This window comes from Leptopilina heterotoma, unplaced genomic scaffold (assembly GCF_015476425.1).
Source record: "Leptopilina heterotoma isolate Lh14 unplaced genomic scaffold, ASM1547642v1 Lhet_413, whole genome shotgun sequence".
Classification (NCBI taxonomy): Eukaryota; Metazoa; Arthropoda; class Insecta; order Hymenoptera; family Figitidae; genus Leptopilina; species Leptopilina heterotoma.
Genome location: NW_025111074.1, coordinates 197,042 through 213,154, shown reverse-complemented (window position 1 = coordinate 213,154; position 16,113 = coordinate 197,042). Strand labels below are relative to the sequence as shown.

At 29.0% G+C, this 16,113-nt stretch overlaps 2 protein-coding genes across 2 annotated transcripts in view; both read left to right on the top strand.

The window, feature by feature from the left end:
- LOC122506379 overlaps positions 1-16,113 on the top strand; it is a 219,297-nt gene that overhangs the window by 36,101 nt on the left and 167,083 nt on the right. The window lies entirely within an intron of this gene.
- On the top strand, positions 5,561-6,489 carry LOC122506376. Its single transcript, XM_043618511.1, has 2 exons — positions 5,561-5,879; positions 5,933-6,489. Exons 1-2 carry the CDS (start codon positions 5,561-5,563, stop codon positions 6,487-6,489), a joined length of 876 nt encoding a protein of 291 aa, XP_043474446.1.

The following is a 16,113-nucleotide window of genomic DNA, read 5'->3' as shown; positions in this document are numbered from 1 at the left end:
TTGAACATTTTGTCCCTGGCATTTTGATGTTAAAGTTTATTTTTTTAAAGGTTACGATACCACTAATTGACTTTAATTTTTTAAACGTCAGGATATGGCACTAAATGTCAATTGTATTTATTCACATGAATAAATATGAATGTAATTCAAACAGAAAAAAGATGCATGTTAAAAAATAAAACACAACCACAGTGTTTCAATAATTGAAAAGTTCATTTAATTTAAAAAAAATACTTTAAATTCTTATTTAATATTTTTTAGTCTTCACGGCAATTTTCAGTCATAATATCAATAATCACATTTCCTTATATTTATGAGAAATGGAAGAATATATTATTCTACTTCGAGAAATTGAGAGGGAAAACCAAAGGCAAAAACGCAATTTAAAAATCTTTCGACGAAGGTTAAGGGACGAAAGTAATCCTTTTGAAATTCCAGAAAATGAATTTCGTAAAGTATACCGGTAAAGAATTAAAATTATAAAATTTATTAGTAACCATATGGTATTACGATAATAATAAATATTAATTTGTTAATTAATCATAAACAATCACAAGCCTACAAAAAATATATATATTTATCAATTTTTTATTAACAATAATAATGTAAATAAAAAAAATCTTTATTTTCCCTTAAAAATAACTGATTAGAGCTCAAAACTGACAACAGCTCTCCTAAAATACAGTATTATTATTCAATTATTTCTATGTCTTTAGGTTATCGAGAATCGCAGTTCGTGATTTAATTCAAGAATTAAGACCATTTATACAAGAAAAACAGAGAACAACTGCAATTCCTATTCATTTGCAGATTTAAAAAATATATTTCGTAACATAAAAAAATAAAAAAACAATTGCATTAAATCGACATAAATGTACATATATTTTAACCCTTAAAGCGCACACTTACGAATCCATTATCAAACCGCACATTGGATGTGCGACACCCGGAGACTTAAAAATGTGTTCTTCAAGCTTGAAAAGGATAGTATCTTTTAGAAAAATTATCTTATGTAGCTCAGTACATCTATTTTGAAGGAAAATAGGTTTCATAATTATTTATTTAATCTTAATAATTAAAAAAAGTTTTTTAAAACTACTATTCAATATTTTTTTAAATTGAAAAAATTATTTTTCATAGTAACGATTTAAAAAAAAATTATTTCGGGTCAGTTGGGGTACATAGGTACAAAATACTTATGTTTTACTAATAACGAATTAAAGTTTTTCTTTTTTTAAGAAAATTTTATGATTTTATGATACTATGGAACATTTTAAATTGTAATAGGTTTTGACTTGAATTATCTTGCTAACAATTATCAAAACAAAAAAATTGACAATATTCATAACCTCTTGTAGGTGATCTGAAATTAAAATATTGACGTCGAATTTAATTTTTTATCTTAAATCTTATGTCTTATTTAGCTCCAAGTACTCTAACTGACCTTTATTAAATTAATTAATATTAATCAACTAAAACATAATTGAAAATATACAATAACATTATTGTATCAATTATAATATTTTAAAAATGAAATCACAAACTTCAAGTTCAAAAATCTAATTGAACTTCTATTTTATTATATAAATGGGGCAAAATACACCCAATTCCTCAACTGACCAGGTCAAAAAATAAATGTTATTGAATTTTCTCGAAACTTTGCTAAAATGTTACTATTATTAGTGGAAATGTAAATATAAAATATTATTGAATTTTATAAAATATTTTTTGAGTTACATCGTTTCAAAATTTTGACTTTTTTGAAAACGTCTTTTTTTTCAATTTAACATATTGATAAGTAGAATTAATGAAATTAGAAGTGTGAATAACGATTTTTGAAGGGTTTTTCAAAAGCTACAAGCTGGTGATGACAACAAAATTTTTTTTTTAATTTGACCTTGAAGGTCAAATTTTTTTTTTTTTATTTATTTAAGGTCAAATTATTAATTTCAATATATCTCGAAATCGACGTTTTTTCTTCTAACCTATCCCAATCGAAAGCTTACCTTTTTTCCTATATGGCATGTAAAAACCAGAGTGGGACCTTGAACGGTTTTGCAAAAATTATATATAAATACCCCGCGCGCTCCGACCGCAGGTCACCCGGCGCGCCAGGCATCACACGCCGATAACGCTTTAGATTGTCAAAAAGATCTTTATTACTATTTATGATAATTTTAATTATTTTTTAACTGATCTTTGCATTTTATAGTTTTATATTTAACAATAATAATTTAATAAATTTTAAAAAAGTAATAATTTTCAATAATTATAATATAATACTATTAATATAAATGAAAGTATTGTTGGTAGGTATTTTAAAATTCCCGCCGAATTTAATAGTTCTAAAGTGTCCGCTAGATGGAAGACTTTCTCATAAACGAGATTGAAACTGAAATGTATATAAGAGAGCCTACACTTCTTGGAAATGTCTTTACAAATTTAAATCCGCATATCGCTTTGCTAATCTTTTGTAAAATTTGTGCAGGTTTGTACCATTATACTTTATACTTTTTAAAATTTTTAATAGTAGTATGAGTTCATATTTTTTTTCTATAAGGCTTTTTTTTTTGTTAGAGGTACACAACACTGCTTGCGTTTTGTGTTTTTTGTGATATCGAAATTTGCAGAAATGCCCAAGAAAAGAGAAGTTGAAAAGCAATGGAATAACCGTTGCATTCATTGCCGCAAATTTCCTTCTAAAACCGTAATATTACGTTGTATTTCAAAAAATATTCTTGAAAAGTTTCCTGAATTCTCTAGTGATTCAAAACTTTGTTCTAGATGTAGGAAAAACTTGAACAAATCAAAAATGTCATCGTCTTCTACTTTACAATATTCAGTAAAAAAACTTGCATAAAATGATTTAACATTTGACAAAAATGAGAAAGAATATGAGGAAGATGATGTCAAAAATGATACGGATTTTATTCCATTGATTAAAAAAAATAATTTAATCTCTCAGTGTAACAACGATTATCATCTCGCTGGAGTCGAGGTTTTAAACCAGATTAAAGAGCAATTCAAAAATTCCAAAAATCATGACGAGAAAGTTCAACTTCTAACACTTGTACCCAAGTCTTGGGGCCGTGTTAAGGTTGATGAATGAATTTGGAGCTTCTCAGAGAGAAGTAAGAGTGGCAAAAACATTAGTTTCACAAAATGACATCTTACAGCTTCCGAAGAAAAAAACAGGTAAACCTCTTAACGAAGAAACCGAAATTCTTGTAAAATCATTTTTCAATCGTGATGATATTAGCCGCTTAATGTCTGGAGCAAAAGATTATGTGTCTGTAAAAAATAATAATGGTATTCGAGAACATGTACAGAAAAGATTACTTCTTTGTAATCTAAGCGAATTATATGCTCAGTTTAAAATGGAAAATGAGGGAATTAAAATTGGAATTTCGAAATTCACTCAACTGTGACCCAAACACTGTGTCTTAGCAGGAAGCAGCGGCTCTCACACTGTATGTGTTTGTTTATTGCATGAAAACGTAAAACTAATGCTAGATGCCGTGAATATCAAGAAATTAACTGAAGATTCCGAAATATCACTGAGCAATTTTTCTGATTGTCTAAAAATGATTCTGTGCAATAATACGAAGTCAGCTTGCTACTTAGGAGAATGCAAAACTTGTCCAGATTTAAATAAATTTAAAGAATATTTAGTTCATGCTTTTGAAGAAAATGATGTAGAAGAAATTAAATTTGATTGCTGGATGCAAACTGACAGATGCACAATGAAAACTTTAACTGTGGATACTGATTCTTTTGCGAACGAATTATGTGAACGTTTAATAAAATTAAATGTTCATGATTATATTGCTAAAGAGCAAGCAAAGTTTTTCAGAAACTTAAAAGAAAATCTGATTCCTGGTGAGTTTATTGTTTCCTTTGATTTTGCCGAAAATTACGCTTTTGTAATGCAAAATTCCATTCAGGCATTTCACTGGAACAATGACCAGGCAACCATATTCACAGTAGTTGTGTATTATGTTGAAAATAAAAAATTAAATCACATAAGTATGGCAGTCATATCCGACAATTTGAGTCACGACACTATTGCTGTTTACGAGTACCAAAAAATAATAATAAACTACTTACAAAGTTTAAATTTGGATGTCAGAAAGGTTTATTATTTCACAGATGGGGCTGGTCAACACTTTAAAAACAAAAGTAGTTTTTCAAATCTCGCAGCTCATAAAGAAGACTTTGGTGTTGTAGCTGAGTGGCATTTCCATGCTACGGCTCATGGAAAAGGGGCTTGTGACGGTATAGGTGCCAATATAAAAAGACAAGCAGCTCGATTCAGTCTACAATGTGATATCAGTAATCGAATTTTGGATGCTAAAGCATTATATTCCTGGGCCAAAGATCATTGCAAAGAAACAAAAATTTTCTTTAGCAGTAAAGAAAGTTATATAGAATCGTCAAAAGAACTGAAATCGAGATTCGATAAAGCCGTTACAATACCAGGTACTTTGAAATATCATGCTTTCATACCGACAAATGATGGAAAAATAATATTAAAAAGATTTTCCTCATCTGATGAATTCGATTGTTTCCCAAAACAGAAGACCAGCACTCGCAAAGTAACAAAAAAGAAAAAATAAATTTTTGTAAGTTGTATTATTAATAACACAGATTTTTAGGATATCCCTGTGTTATTACGAAACAATCGTTTCTCAATGTTATCGTTTTTCATAATTTTAACTTTTTCAATTCACATTTAAATTAAAAAAATTTTGTATCTTTAATATTCTAAATCGTTTCTTATGATTTTAATTTTTGCAATTCACATTTAAATTTCAGAAACTTTTTGTAACTTTAATATTTTAAATTCAAAAAATTAAACACTTTGTATAAAATTTCAAAGCCCTCCATTCGGCAGTAGGTAGAATAGAGGGACAAATTAGCAGTGGTGGTTATGCGGTTGGTACTTTTCTTGATATCGAAGGTGCCTTCCCTAACACCTCTAGCAAAACTATCTGCAGGGCAGCCAGGATGCGAGGCGTGCCCGAGCCGCTAGTTAAGTGGATCGACAGCATGCTTCGCGAAAGGGCCCTGGAGGCAGAGTATGGTGAGGCCAAGGTAACCGGCCTTGTCTCAAAAGGGTGCCCACAGGGAGGAGTTCTCTCTCCTTTATTGTAGTGCTTAGTGGCAGATGAGTTAATTAGAAACCTCAATAGCCAGGGATATTATACGCAAAGTTATGCGGATGATTTCCTTATAATTATAAGAGGGCACTCAATTGAGACCCTCTTAGAACTTACGGAACGTGCGCTTAAGATTGTCAAGGATTGGTGCAATCTGACTGGAAAACCCAGAGAAAACGAATATAGTAGTTTTCACAAGAAAATATAAGGTACCGAGTTTGAAGAAACCGATATTTTATGGAAAAGAGATTTCCTTTTCTGAATCGGCTAAGTATCTGGGAGTAATTCTGGATAAAAAGCTGGTTTGGAGGGAACATTTCGAATATCAGTATAGCAGGTTTTGTACCGCGTTTTGGGCGTGTAGAAGGGCGATAGGGTCATCATGGGGACTAAGGCCTAATATGGTCAACTGGCTCTATCAGATGATCTTAAAACCAAGGTTTCTTCACGCGGTGGTTGTCTGGTGGTCTAGGACTCAACTGATAACGGTTAAAGAGAAACTAGGCCAACTGCAAGCAATGATTTTCAGGGGTGTTACGGGGGCAATGAGGACCACGCCAACAGCTGCGTTGGGATTCATGCTTGCCGAGGTACCTCTGCATATTGCCGCGGTGAAAAAGGCGGCTCTCACTATGAGCAGGTTAACTGCGCAGGGAAGGTGGAAGGTTGGTGGTATACACACCAAGCTTCCACGCTCAATTCTATCAATACCAGAATTAAGTATGGTGCAAGATAGAATGATCAAGAGGGTGAAATTTAAACCCCGCTTTAAGATCATTACACCTTCCAGAATGGACTGGAAGAAAGGTTTTCCACTTGGGGACGAAGTCTGGTATACAGACGGCTCCAAGATGGACTGCGGTGCAGGCAGGCAGAGGTCTGTGCGATTTTAACTTGCGCCCAAATATCCATTCGAAATGGAACAAAGGGCAAGAGGATTAGTATTTGTGTGGATAGTCAAGCGGCCTTAGGGGCTCTGAAAAATCCCACAATAGAATCAAAACTCGTCTGGGAATGCCGGAGCGTACTAGATGAGTTGGGTTCAGCAAATAGACTTTCATTGATTTGGGTACCGGGTCACTCGGGAATCAAGGGTAATGAAAGAGTAGACGTCTTGGCGAAAACCGGTTCCGAGACGAAATTTATAGGTCCTGAACCAGCAGTGGCAATAATGCCATGCTTGGTTAAGGGAGCCATAGAAAGATGGGGTGAAAAGGAACATGAGAAGTATTGGGCGAACGTTGGGGTGGGAAGGCAAGCGAAAACTCTGTTGGGGTTAGCACTCAACAAGAGGAGAGCGAACTGGAGTCTGGTACAATGGGTTCTATAACCTAGGTGCTTACTTTCCCCTCTTGAGGAAAATCCAGCTCGATCTCGGTGTCAGATTAGATTAGATAAAATTTCAAAGAATTTTCTTAGAAATTTTGTACATACTGTTTAATTTACTTTAATTATACTTCACTTTTCAAAATTTTCAGTAACTGTAATGCAGGCATTCCAATGACAGTCTCAACCCTGTAAAAATGCAGAGAGCAGTTAAAAAAGTAGTAAAGATCTTTTTGACAATCTAAAGCGTTATCGGCGTGTGATGCCTGGCGCGCCGGGTGACCTGCGGTCGGAGCGTGCGGGGTATTTATATATAATTTTTGCAAAACCGTTCAAGGTCCCACTCTGGTTTTTTTTGTACCTATTTACCCCAACTGACCCGAAATATTTTTTTTTTTAATCGTTACTATGAAAAATAATTTTTTCAATTTATTGTAGCTCTTGAAAAACCCTTCAAAAATCATTATTCAAACTTCTAATTTCATTAATTCTACTTATCAATATGTTAAATTGAAAAAAAGACGTTTTCAAAAAAGTCAAAATTTTGAAACGATGTAACTCAAAAAATATTTTATAAAATTCAATAATATTTTATATTTACAATTCCACTAATAATAGTAACATTTTAGCAAAGTTTCGAGAAAATTCAAAAACATTTATTTTTTGACCTGGTCAGTTGAGGAATTTTGCCCCAAATATAACTTAATAAAAGTAAGAAATATTTAAGAATAACAGTAATAGGATTGAAATAATAAAGATAACAATAAATTAATTTGTAACGTATAAATAGATACTTGCGACGTTAGATTTCTTGGGTGTTGGTTCTTACCAACGAAGAGTTGGTAATTCTGTTCATGCTTGTATGAGCCAATCGTCAGTAAGTAATTCGATTCATAACACGATTGATGCACTACAAGTAATAATGGATAGATGGATCGAATTTCCTTCTATTGTTGAAGAAATGCAAGTAGTTAGAAATAGGTATAAATACCATTTTAATATATCAATTAATCTGATTTATTATACATTAAAAAATTTAAGGAGTTGACGTTCACCGAATTAAGGATTAAAAGTTTTTGAATGAAAAATCAACTCCAAAAGAGAGTTAATTTAACAACTCCTTATTTTTATCAATAAGAGTTAAAAGTGGATTCAACTCTATACATTTAACTCTATACGCATTAAATCTCCCACCCTCTAAATTTGAATTAGTTAAAAATTTTAGTTTTAACTGACAATCAGTCACTGACTTTTTGCTTCTGAGTCACTTAAGGATAACTGATTTTCAGATAAAAATAACTGAAAAATTAGTTAAATTTGACTAATTGAAATAGTTAAATCAGCCTACTGAAACATTAGTTATTTTTAATTGATAATCAGTTATTTTTAACCAAAACATATATTTTTTAATTAATTAGATAATAAATAATATAACTATATTTAAATTGATAAAATACATTTACAATAAATTCAATATAATTTGTGTTACATTTATTATAAATGTATGTCCGTTCCAAAGACATCTTATGTCCTAAGAATGTCCTTAGGACATGAGATATCTTTTGGAATTCCTTTGAAAGGACATAGACATCCTAAGGGATGTAGAGGAGAACGGAGCGAGGCAGCCAAGATGGCACATTTTGGTTAGCGAAGCAGTTATTTAAATAAGTTTTTTCAATTTTAATATCGCGTTAGAAAGCTTGTCTTATTGGCTAAAAAATTGGCATAGAACATTTTGACGTAGGTTGCACTTAAAAATTTCTACAACCCTTTTCCCAAAGGACCACATTTTGGCATATTTGAAAAACGTGGGGTGAGGCAGCCAACTATTTTAATAGTTAAAAAAACATAACTTAAAGTTAAAATTAGTAAAACATAACAAGGTAGTTGTCCTTAACTTACTTTTATATTGTTAGTAAACTTCAAAAATTTACATTTGAATAATAGGGGAGAGTCTCCAGTTGTGAGACGGGTTTCATTTTTGACCCGTAAATTGTAAACGGGTAAACGAAATTGTTAATAAAATACACCGTTCGAAAGGTAACAGAAATACGCAACTTTTATTAAAAGAAAGTATAGTGTTTCGATGAACTCAAAAAATTTTACGATACATTTTCCGAGCACATCGCTTTTTTCAAAAAAAAAAATGTCTCCAGTTGTGAGACACTCATTAAAAATTGCTAAAATTTAATAAGTTTGACATAAAACGTTATGTTTAGTAGAAATAATTAAATATATTAATAATATATATTATTATATACTAAATAATAATATTTATTCGCCAAAATATGACTATCAAATAAACACAATTTAATAGCTTCAACAAGAGCATTAAAATTGATTTCTTCTGAATCAATTGACTTTTTTCCACTTGACATGCCCAAAAATACTAGAAAAAAAATCAAAACAACATTTAAATAGTATGCCTGCAAAGTCGTATTTTTTATGCTGCCCAGATGGGTGTTGACACCGTCTCACAACTGGTGATATGCTGTGTCTCACACCCAGAAATTGGCGCTATTTTGGAAAAGGAAAATTAAATTATTTCCAACCGTAGATTGGAACAATGCAATATTGCATCACAAAATATAAGGAAACACTAAAAGAAAATGCATTACATTTACCTTTTCCAATTAATTAACTTGGACAAAAAGTACTTTGCATTTATTGAAAAAACGCTTTTTAGTCGATTATCACACACAGTGTTGGTATTTAACAAAAACAGTTTATATATCCGCTTCGGCGTACACGAAAAAGTTGGCTCATATAAAAAGAAATGTTTTTATATAAACCAATCGGCTTTTTAATATTGCATGTTAAAAAAAATTGACTGTCTCACAACTGGAGGTGTCTCACAACTGGAGACTCTCCCCTATTATAATAATAACATTAATTAAATTCAATTTAACATTTTAAGGGAATATAAATTTGTTATTCTTAAAAAATGGTTTATTAAATTCAATGTTAAGTTTAAAATGTATTGGAGTAGGAAAAAAAGGGAAAACATTTAGAAGAACCAATAAAATCGACACAAAAAGACGAAAAATTTAGTTTTGGCTGTCTAACCCCACGAGTACTTTTTTAAGAAAACATCTACAAAACCCGTAATATTAAAAATATCGCAATTCCATTAACACCATCGTCTTCAGCACTAAATTCTGCATTAAAAATCACTTTACAAGAATTTTATTTGTGTAACTCTATTAACTAAAATCACCAAAATAACTCTTAGAAAAGTTACATCCAAAAGTATGTTTTCATAAATGATACTGTCATTGCTAAACTGCTACAGCAATAATGCCCATCTGTTAGCAACTAAAGTAAACTACCATAAGCAGTCTACATTATCAATAGCGCACGATTTGAAAAAATTATGCAGAAATAAGAAGCAATTGGCTGCCTCGCCCTGTTCTCCTCTACTAAGGACGTCAAAAAGACATCCCACTGGCTGATTAAAGTAGGTACATTGAGAAAGATTCATTTAATTCAAACAATCAGTTTTGTTTAAATTAAGTTTTAAATATCTTTGCTATACTGTTAAACATATTTAATTTTAATTGAAACATATTTTTTGATACACTTAAAGAAAAAATATATTTAATTAAAGCATAATTTATTTTAGTTGATTTTTAATTATTTATAATCAACTTTTAAGTTTGAATCAAACATACAATTTTTAAATATATATTTCGCTCAAACCATAATAGAATATACCTGTTTGAACTATGTAAATATGATTATATAAACAATTAATACTTTTAAATCAAAGCCGTAAATATTTTCCATATATTTGGATTAAACTTACAAACTAATTTCAATTAAACAAAATTATCTAAAATTATTTTTGTGTTTCATTAAAATAATGTTTGGCAGGTATTACATTATATATAACATTGAAACAAAAGTTGTTGGGTTTAAAAATTTATTGATTGTAATACATATATTTAAGCCCAATAACTTTTATTTCAAACAGAACAATACACTAAATAATTTATAAGGTCTCCCAAAATGTTTTTAATCAAATTTAGTTTTTGGTGTATGAGCCGAATAAAAAAATTAGGGTTTTAAAGATAAAAAACAATTTTACTAAACTTGTTTCATTAATAATAAGAAAGATAAGAAAATCACTCCACAATATATTTCACAATAATAAAAACCAATGAAAACTATATTCACTCACACACACGTACATACTTAACGAGTTAATTTCATTGTGAGTTGAAACAAAGGTATTAAACATCAACTTTCTTGCAAGTTAATGCGTCACGTAGGGTACACCGCCTTACTTCTCAAATTAACATTCAATCTAATACTCATTAAAATATAGTACACTGGACGGACGGTCTAGTTAGTACAGATAAACTATTGCACCTCATAATGATGAGGTGCAATACTGAGAAAGGGGGCGCTATATATCTTTTACGTCAAAACATCGTCGATCTAGTGGAATAGACCATTTTCGTATCCACTAGACAAACTCTCCAGTCTTTTTTTGCATTACATAACTTAAAAGCATAATACTTTTACAGAATCAAGTTAAAAATTAAATTTTAAATCATTTTATTTAAGGTGTAAAAATATAATTGTACCAACTAACAATAAATGATAAATATTCTTAAATATAGATTTCTGGATAAGTTCGAGTTTCCGAGTGTTGTTGGAGTAGTCGACGGGACCCACATATGTATTACGCTACCACATGGTGATATTGAGGAAGGATACTTCAATAGGAAGGGATTTCATTCTCTCAATACAATGATAGTACTAAATTTTTTATGTTTTAAAATCATGCTTCAGTTATTATTATTATAATTATTATTATTATTATTATTATTATTATAAATCATATAACAACATGTAGCAGATGCTGATAATAAAATATTAGCTGTGAACGCAAGGTATGGTGGGAGAACAAATGATGCTAGGGTTTATAACAATTCAATTCTTTGCGCTTTCATGGAGCAAAGGTATATGGAAGGAATGAGAGGATTTTGGCTCTTGGGTAGTAAAATTCTAAACTATTTAAAGATCACTTTTAGAACTATTTGATAGATCAATTCTCATACCAAAAATGATTTTTAATATCTACATTACAAACCTATATTTTTTATTTATATTTATAATTAAAACTAAAAACAAAAAACTAAACATAAATTTACAAATTCTAAGCAATGTACAGAAAACAGTCTGATTTTATTTATATAGATATTAATCAACAAATAAAACTTTACCTGACACGTCAAAATCGAGTTTCTAATATCTTCTTTTTTACAATCACTATTTATCGGAAACACTTATCTCTTTTTACGCTTTTTTTTAAATTTCGATCATATTCCCGGTAATATTATCATCAGGTGAACATTCTAATATTACAGTAAAATTACGGGATGCTTGGAGTACTTTGTTTAAATATTATATTATTTTGAATATTTTTAATTTCTTTATATTATGAAATTCAAAATTTAAAAATGTACAATACGTTTTTTGACTTAAATATTATTAAAAATTTTAGCTTTATTTGGATATAAAAATAAACATATAACACAAAGTTAAACTCCACTCAAGCGAGGAATATGTTGCTACTTTAATATTAATTTAATAATAAATATATAAACTAGGAGACTCAGGCTATGGATTGAGTCCCGTACTGATTACACCAATACATAATCCTGAAGAAAATACACCGGAAGCCAGATTTAATTCTAGATTAAAATTTACAAGATCTATCATTGAACAAACAATTGGGATTTTAAAAGCAGTATTCAGATGTTTGCGAAAGGAAAGAGGGTTACATTATGACTCAGAAACTGCAGGTATTAAATTATTGTATAAAGCAATACAATATACCTAAAAATATTCACTTTTCTACGTAAAATATATTGTTTTTTATTAAATAATATAAAAATAAAATTATTTATTTAGAAAAAATAGTAAATGCCAGGTATTCTTCACAATATAAGAAAACATTATCGTTTACCAAACATTGTTGAAGACATCAATAACGATGTTTTGTTTGAAGAGCAAATACCAAATGCAGAAAATCGTCCAGTTAGAGAAGAAGTCAGACAACAAATAATTCGCGAATATTTCACATAAGATTTTCCACCTTGTTTAATAATTTGTATTAGTATCATATTTTCTGTAAATTCGTTTATAATTATGTGCATCGTTTTGAATAATTTAATTAGGATAATTATTTATCCATTTACGTTTCTAATTTAACAAACCAAAAAAGTAACAATAGCTAAGATTGCATCTGAACATTATTATTTTCTTAATTTTACGACAATTCTAACTGTACATTATCTTTTAAAATACTAACTTAAAAAAATTAAACTTATTTTTATACATTACCTTATTAATTTATCTTATAAAGCATTGGTAATTTTTGTGCAGGTGTACATTTAATTCTTTTTTCTCAAATACAACAAACTAAAAAAATACTTACGAATAACTAAGAATTATGCTTTTAATTTATTTTTCGTTCTAAATTCTATTGATCTTAGAAAAAGAAAATTAAGTAATAAATAAATAAAAATAATTTAAAATTAATTAAATTAGAAAAAATTATATTAATTAATTATATTTATCTTTAATAACACTAAAAAACATAGTTTCAAAGTGAGTAACGTACTCTTAGGTGGAGCCACGTTCTCAGAAATAGCAATTTGTTGGTTAATTTTAAAATGTTCTTTATAATTCTTTATAATTTTTCAGTTGACAAATTGTATTGTCTAAATAGTTTTTCCATTAAAAATATCCTCCCACTTAAATATGTGGATGTCCAAAAAAGGTCCCATTTTGTTACTATTTGACTGATCTATTATATGAAGAAATTCTTTGCTTTTGGAAAATTTTGAGTGGTCATAGGGCCATTAGCTCCATAATTGCGATTAGATTAGACACTAGAACCTACAAAAATGGCTATTTATATGCAGATGTTCATAAATAAACAACTTTTGTACAAATTTATATAATAGATGTTTTTGTCGAAATTAAAGATATTTAATGTTATTTACTATTTGATATTAAAAAATGATCATCACATAAAGATGATTAGTTGCTTTAAATTCAATTTTTGAAAATATTACATTGTTAGCAAAAGAATAAAAAATAAAAAGACAATAAATTAAACTTATTTTTTTAAATATTGGGCTATATGAAGTTGTAATTTTATTAGTCATGAATGTTACATTTGTTTTTTGGCTGAAATTTGTTGACTGAAGTTACTATAATCCATCGACTACTCCTATTACACCAAAGAATTCAAATTTTTTTAGAAACCTACGTTTTTAAGAAAAAATTATGTTTTGATGATATACACTACCGGTAAAAATTGAAAGAGCACTTGTAAAAGTGACAATAAAAACATGACATTCTTTGAATGTTGATAACTTCGTTAAATATTAACGTTAAAAAGTTTTTTAAGGCAGTGATAAAGATATTGGTGTAATTTTCGTTTTCAACCAATTTTCATTGTCTAACTTTGATAGGCTGCAACTGTTAGAAAAGTGTATAGAAAATTTTGTTGTTAATTAAAGTGAATATAAACAATAAACAATTGGAAAGTAATGAAATTCTAAGTGTACATTTTATTCTCTTTTTATATATAGGTACTAAAAAAATTTTTAAGAAATTTCTATTTCTTATTGTTACATTGTTATTTTTTAATATAATTTTCAAATTCATGTTTTATTAAACAGTAAATAACCTAAACTTTAATATTAACAAAAAATTAGAGGAGAAATTATTTTACTTATTTAATTAATATTTTGATGTTTACTTCTGTTATGTATTATTGGGTGAAATGTCCATTAATGACTTTTATATAGGGTAAACCAGACAGTAGCCTGGTTTTGAAAACATGATTGGTATAATAGTATTGTCAGACCATAAGGAACAATCACACGTGGAAGAAATTTTAATTGCAATTTTTAAACAGTATTGATTAAAAATATTTTCTTAAGTGGACGACTACTGTCGCTGGTTTACCCAATTTTAACTCTAGATTTTTAAGAAACATTAAAGAAAATCAAATTAATAAATCTTTGATAACAAGATAAATTTGATCTTATTGACACCAGATAGAGGTAGACATCTTATTGAAGATTTTTTTTTTTGCTTAGGGAATTTTGGGAAATCTGCCTACAGATTTAACTGCATTTAATTTTACGATAAATGTTCAAAATTCGAGAATAAAATTATGCGAACGATTAAAAATTTAGATAAAGATAAAAGCCAAAAATTATAAGCATTGTTCAACTGTAAAGAACATTTCGGAAGAGAATATGACAAAATGCACTTTTAATAAAATGTAAATTTTAAGATTGTTTCTAAGAAAATGTTTCATTTTTCGTTATTTTATAATTTTTACAATTCTTTAAAGAAATTATGGCCATCTCCCCCATTCTCTAAATTTGAATTAGTAAAAATGTTTACTAATATGAATTGAGGCCTTGGATCCAATAACTCGCCCGACGCTCGAAGGCACGCGCTAATACCAGTCGGGTAGCAGTGAGTGGCCCAGAGGCGCTCACTGCTCACTGACTGGCAGTTGCGCGTTCCTCCGAGCGTCGGGCGAGTTATTGGATCCAAGGCCTCAATTTATAACTGCCTTTTTCTTTTGAATTAGTAAATTTTACTAATAAATAGTAATATCTAATGAATTTGTAGTAAAATTTACTAATTGAAAAGTAAAAAGTCAGTCAGTAATTCAAATTAGTAAACATTTTTACTAATTCAAATTTAGAGAATGGACATTTTACTTAATCAGTATTTACTTTTATACATATTTATGTATTCTTTATATTTTATAATTAAAATGCTTTTATAAAATTAATTACAGCCTTTTTTGTGTAAAGAATGTATCTTATGAAAAAAATTTCTATCTTTAAATAACCCAAGTAATTCAATTTAATCTGAAATAAAAAATTTGTCCAGAACTACATTAATCATTTGACTAAACAATATTGCGTCAATATTAGTCGGGAATCTTCAGGGAATATTTTCAAGTGGAAATTACTGTAACTGTAATTGTATTGCACCCATACGCCATCGAAATTTTTCTAACGGTTGAAATTAGCTTGACTTCAATCTTAGAAATCTTTAGTTAAGAAGCTCATTAAAGTTGAAGTAATTTTCTTTCAATTTCTACTGTTTTTGCTTTCTTATCAGGAAGCTTTGCATTCGTGATGATTTTTAATTTTTTAAAAAAGGTTATCTGGACTAGTTTTTGTCTAGAATACATGTATATATGAAATTCTGAGCAAATGTTTATTTTTATGACAATTGATGACGCTGTATACAGTTAAATGCATGATAATTGAAAAATATAGCACTTGTTTATTGTTAATATTGACTAATTGATAAATTCATTTCGTACAAAAAATAATCTGACGTGTATAACCATCAATTAGTAATAAATAATAATTTTGATTTTCAAGAGAACATATTAAGTGAGTAAAATATTTAAAAAGTATTTTATTTCTTAAATTTATAATTGACAGAAACACAGTTTTTCTTAAATTTAATTGCAATTACTATTTTCTATTTACATATCGAATTATATTACAAAAGGAATGTCGACTGACGTGTCTAATTCGCAACGCGAAATAATGTTACGATTCAT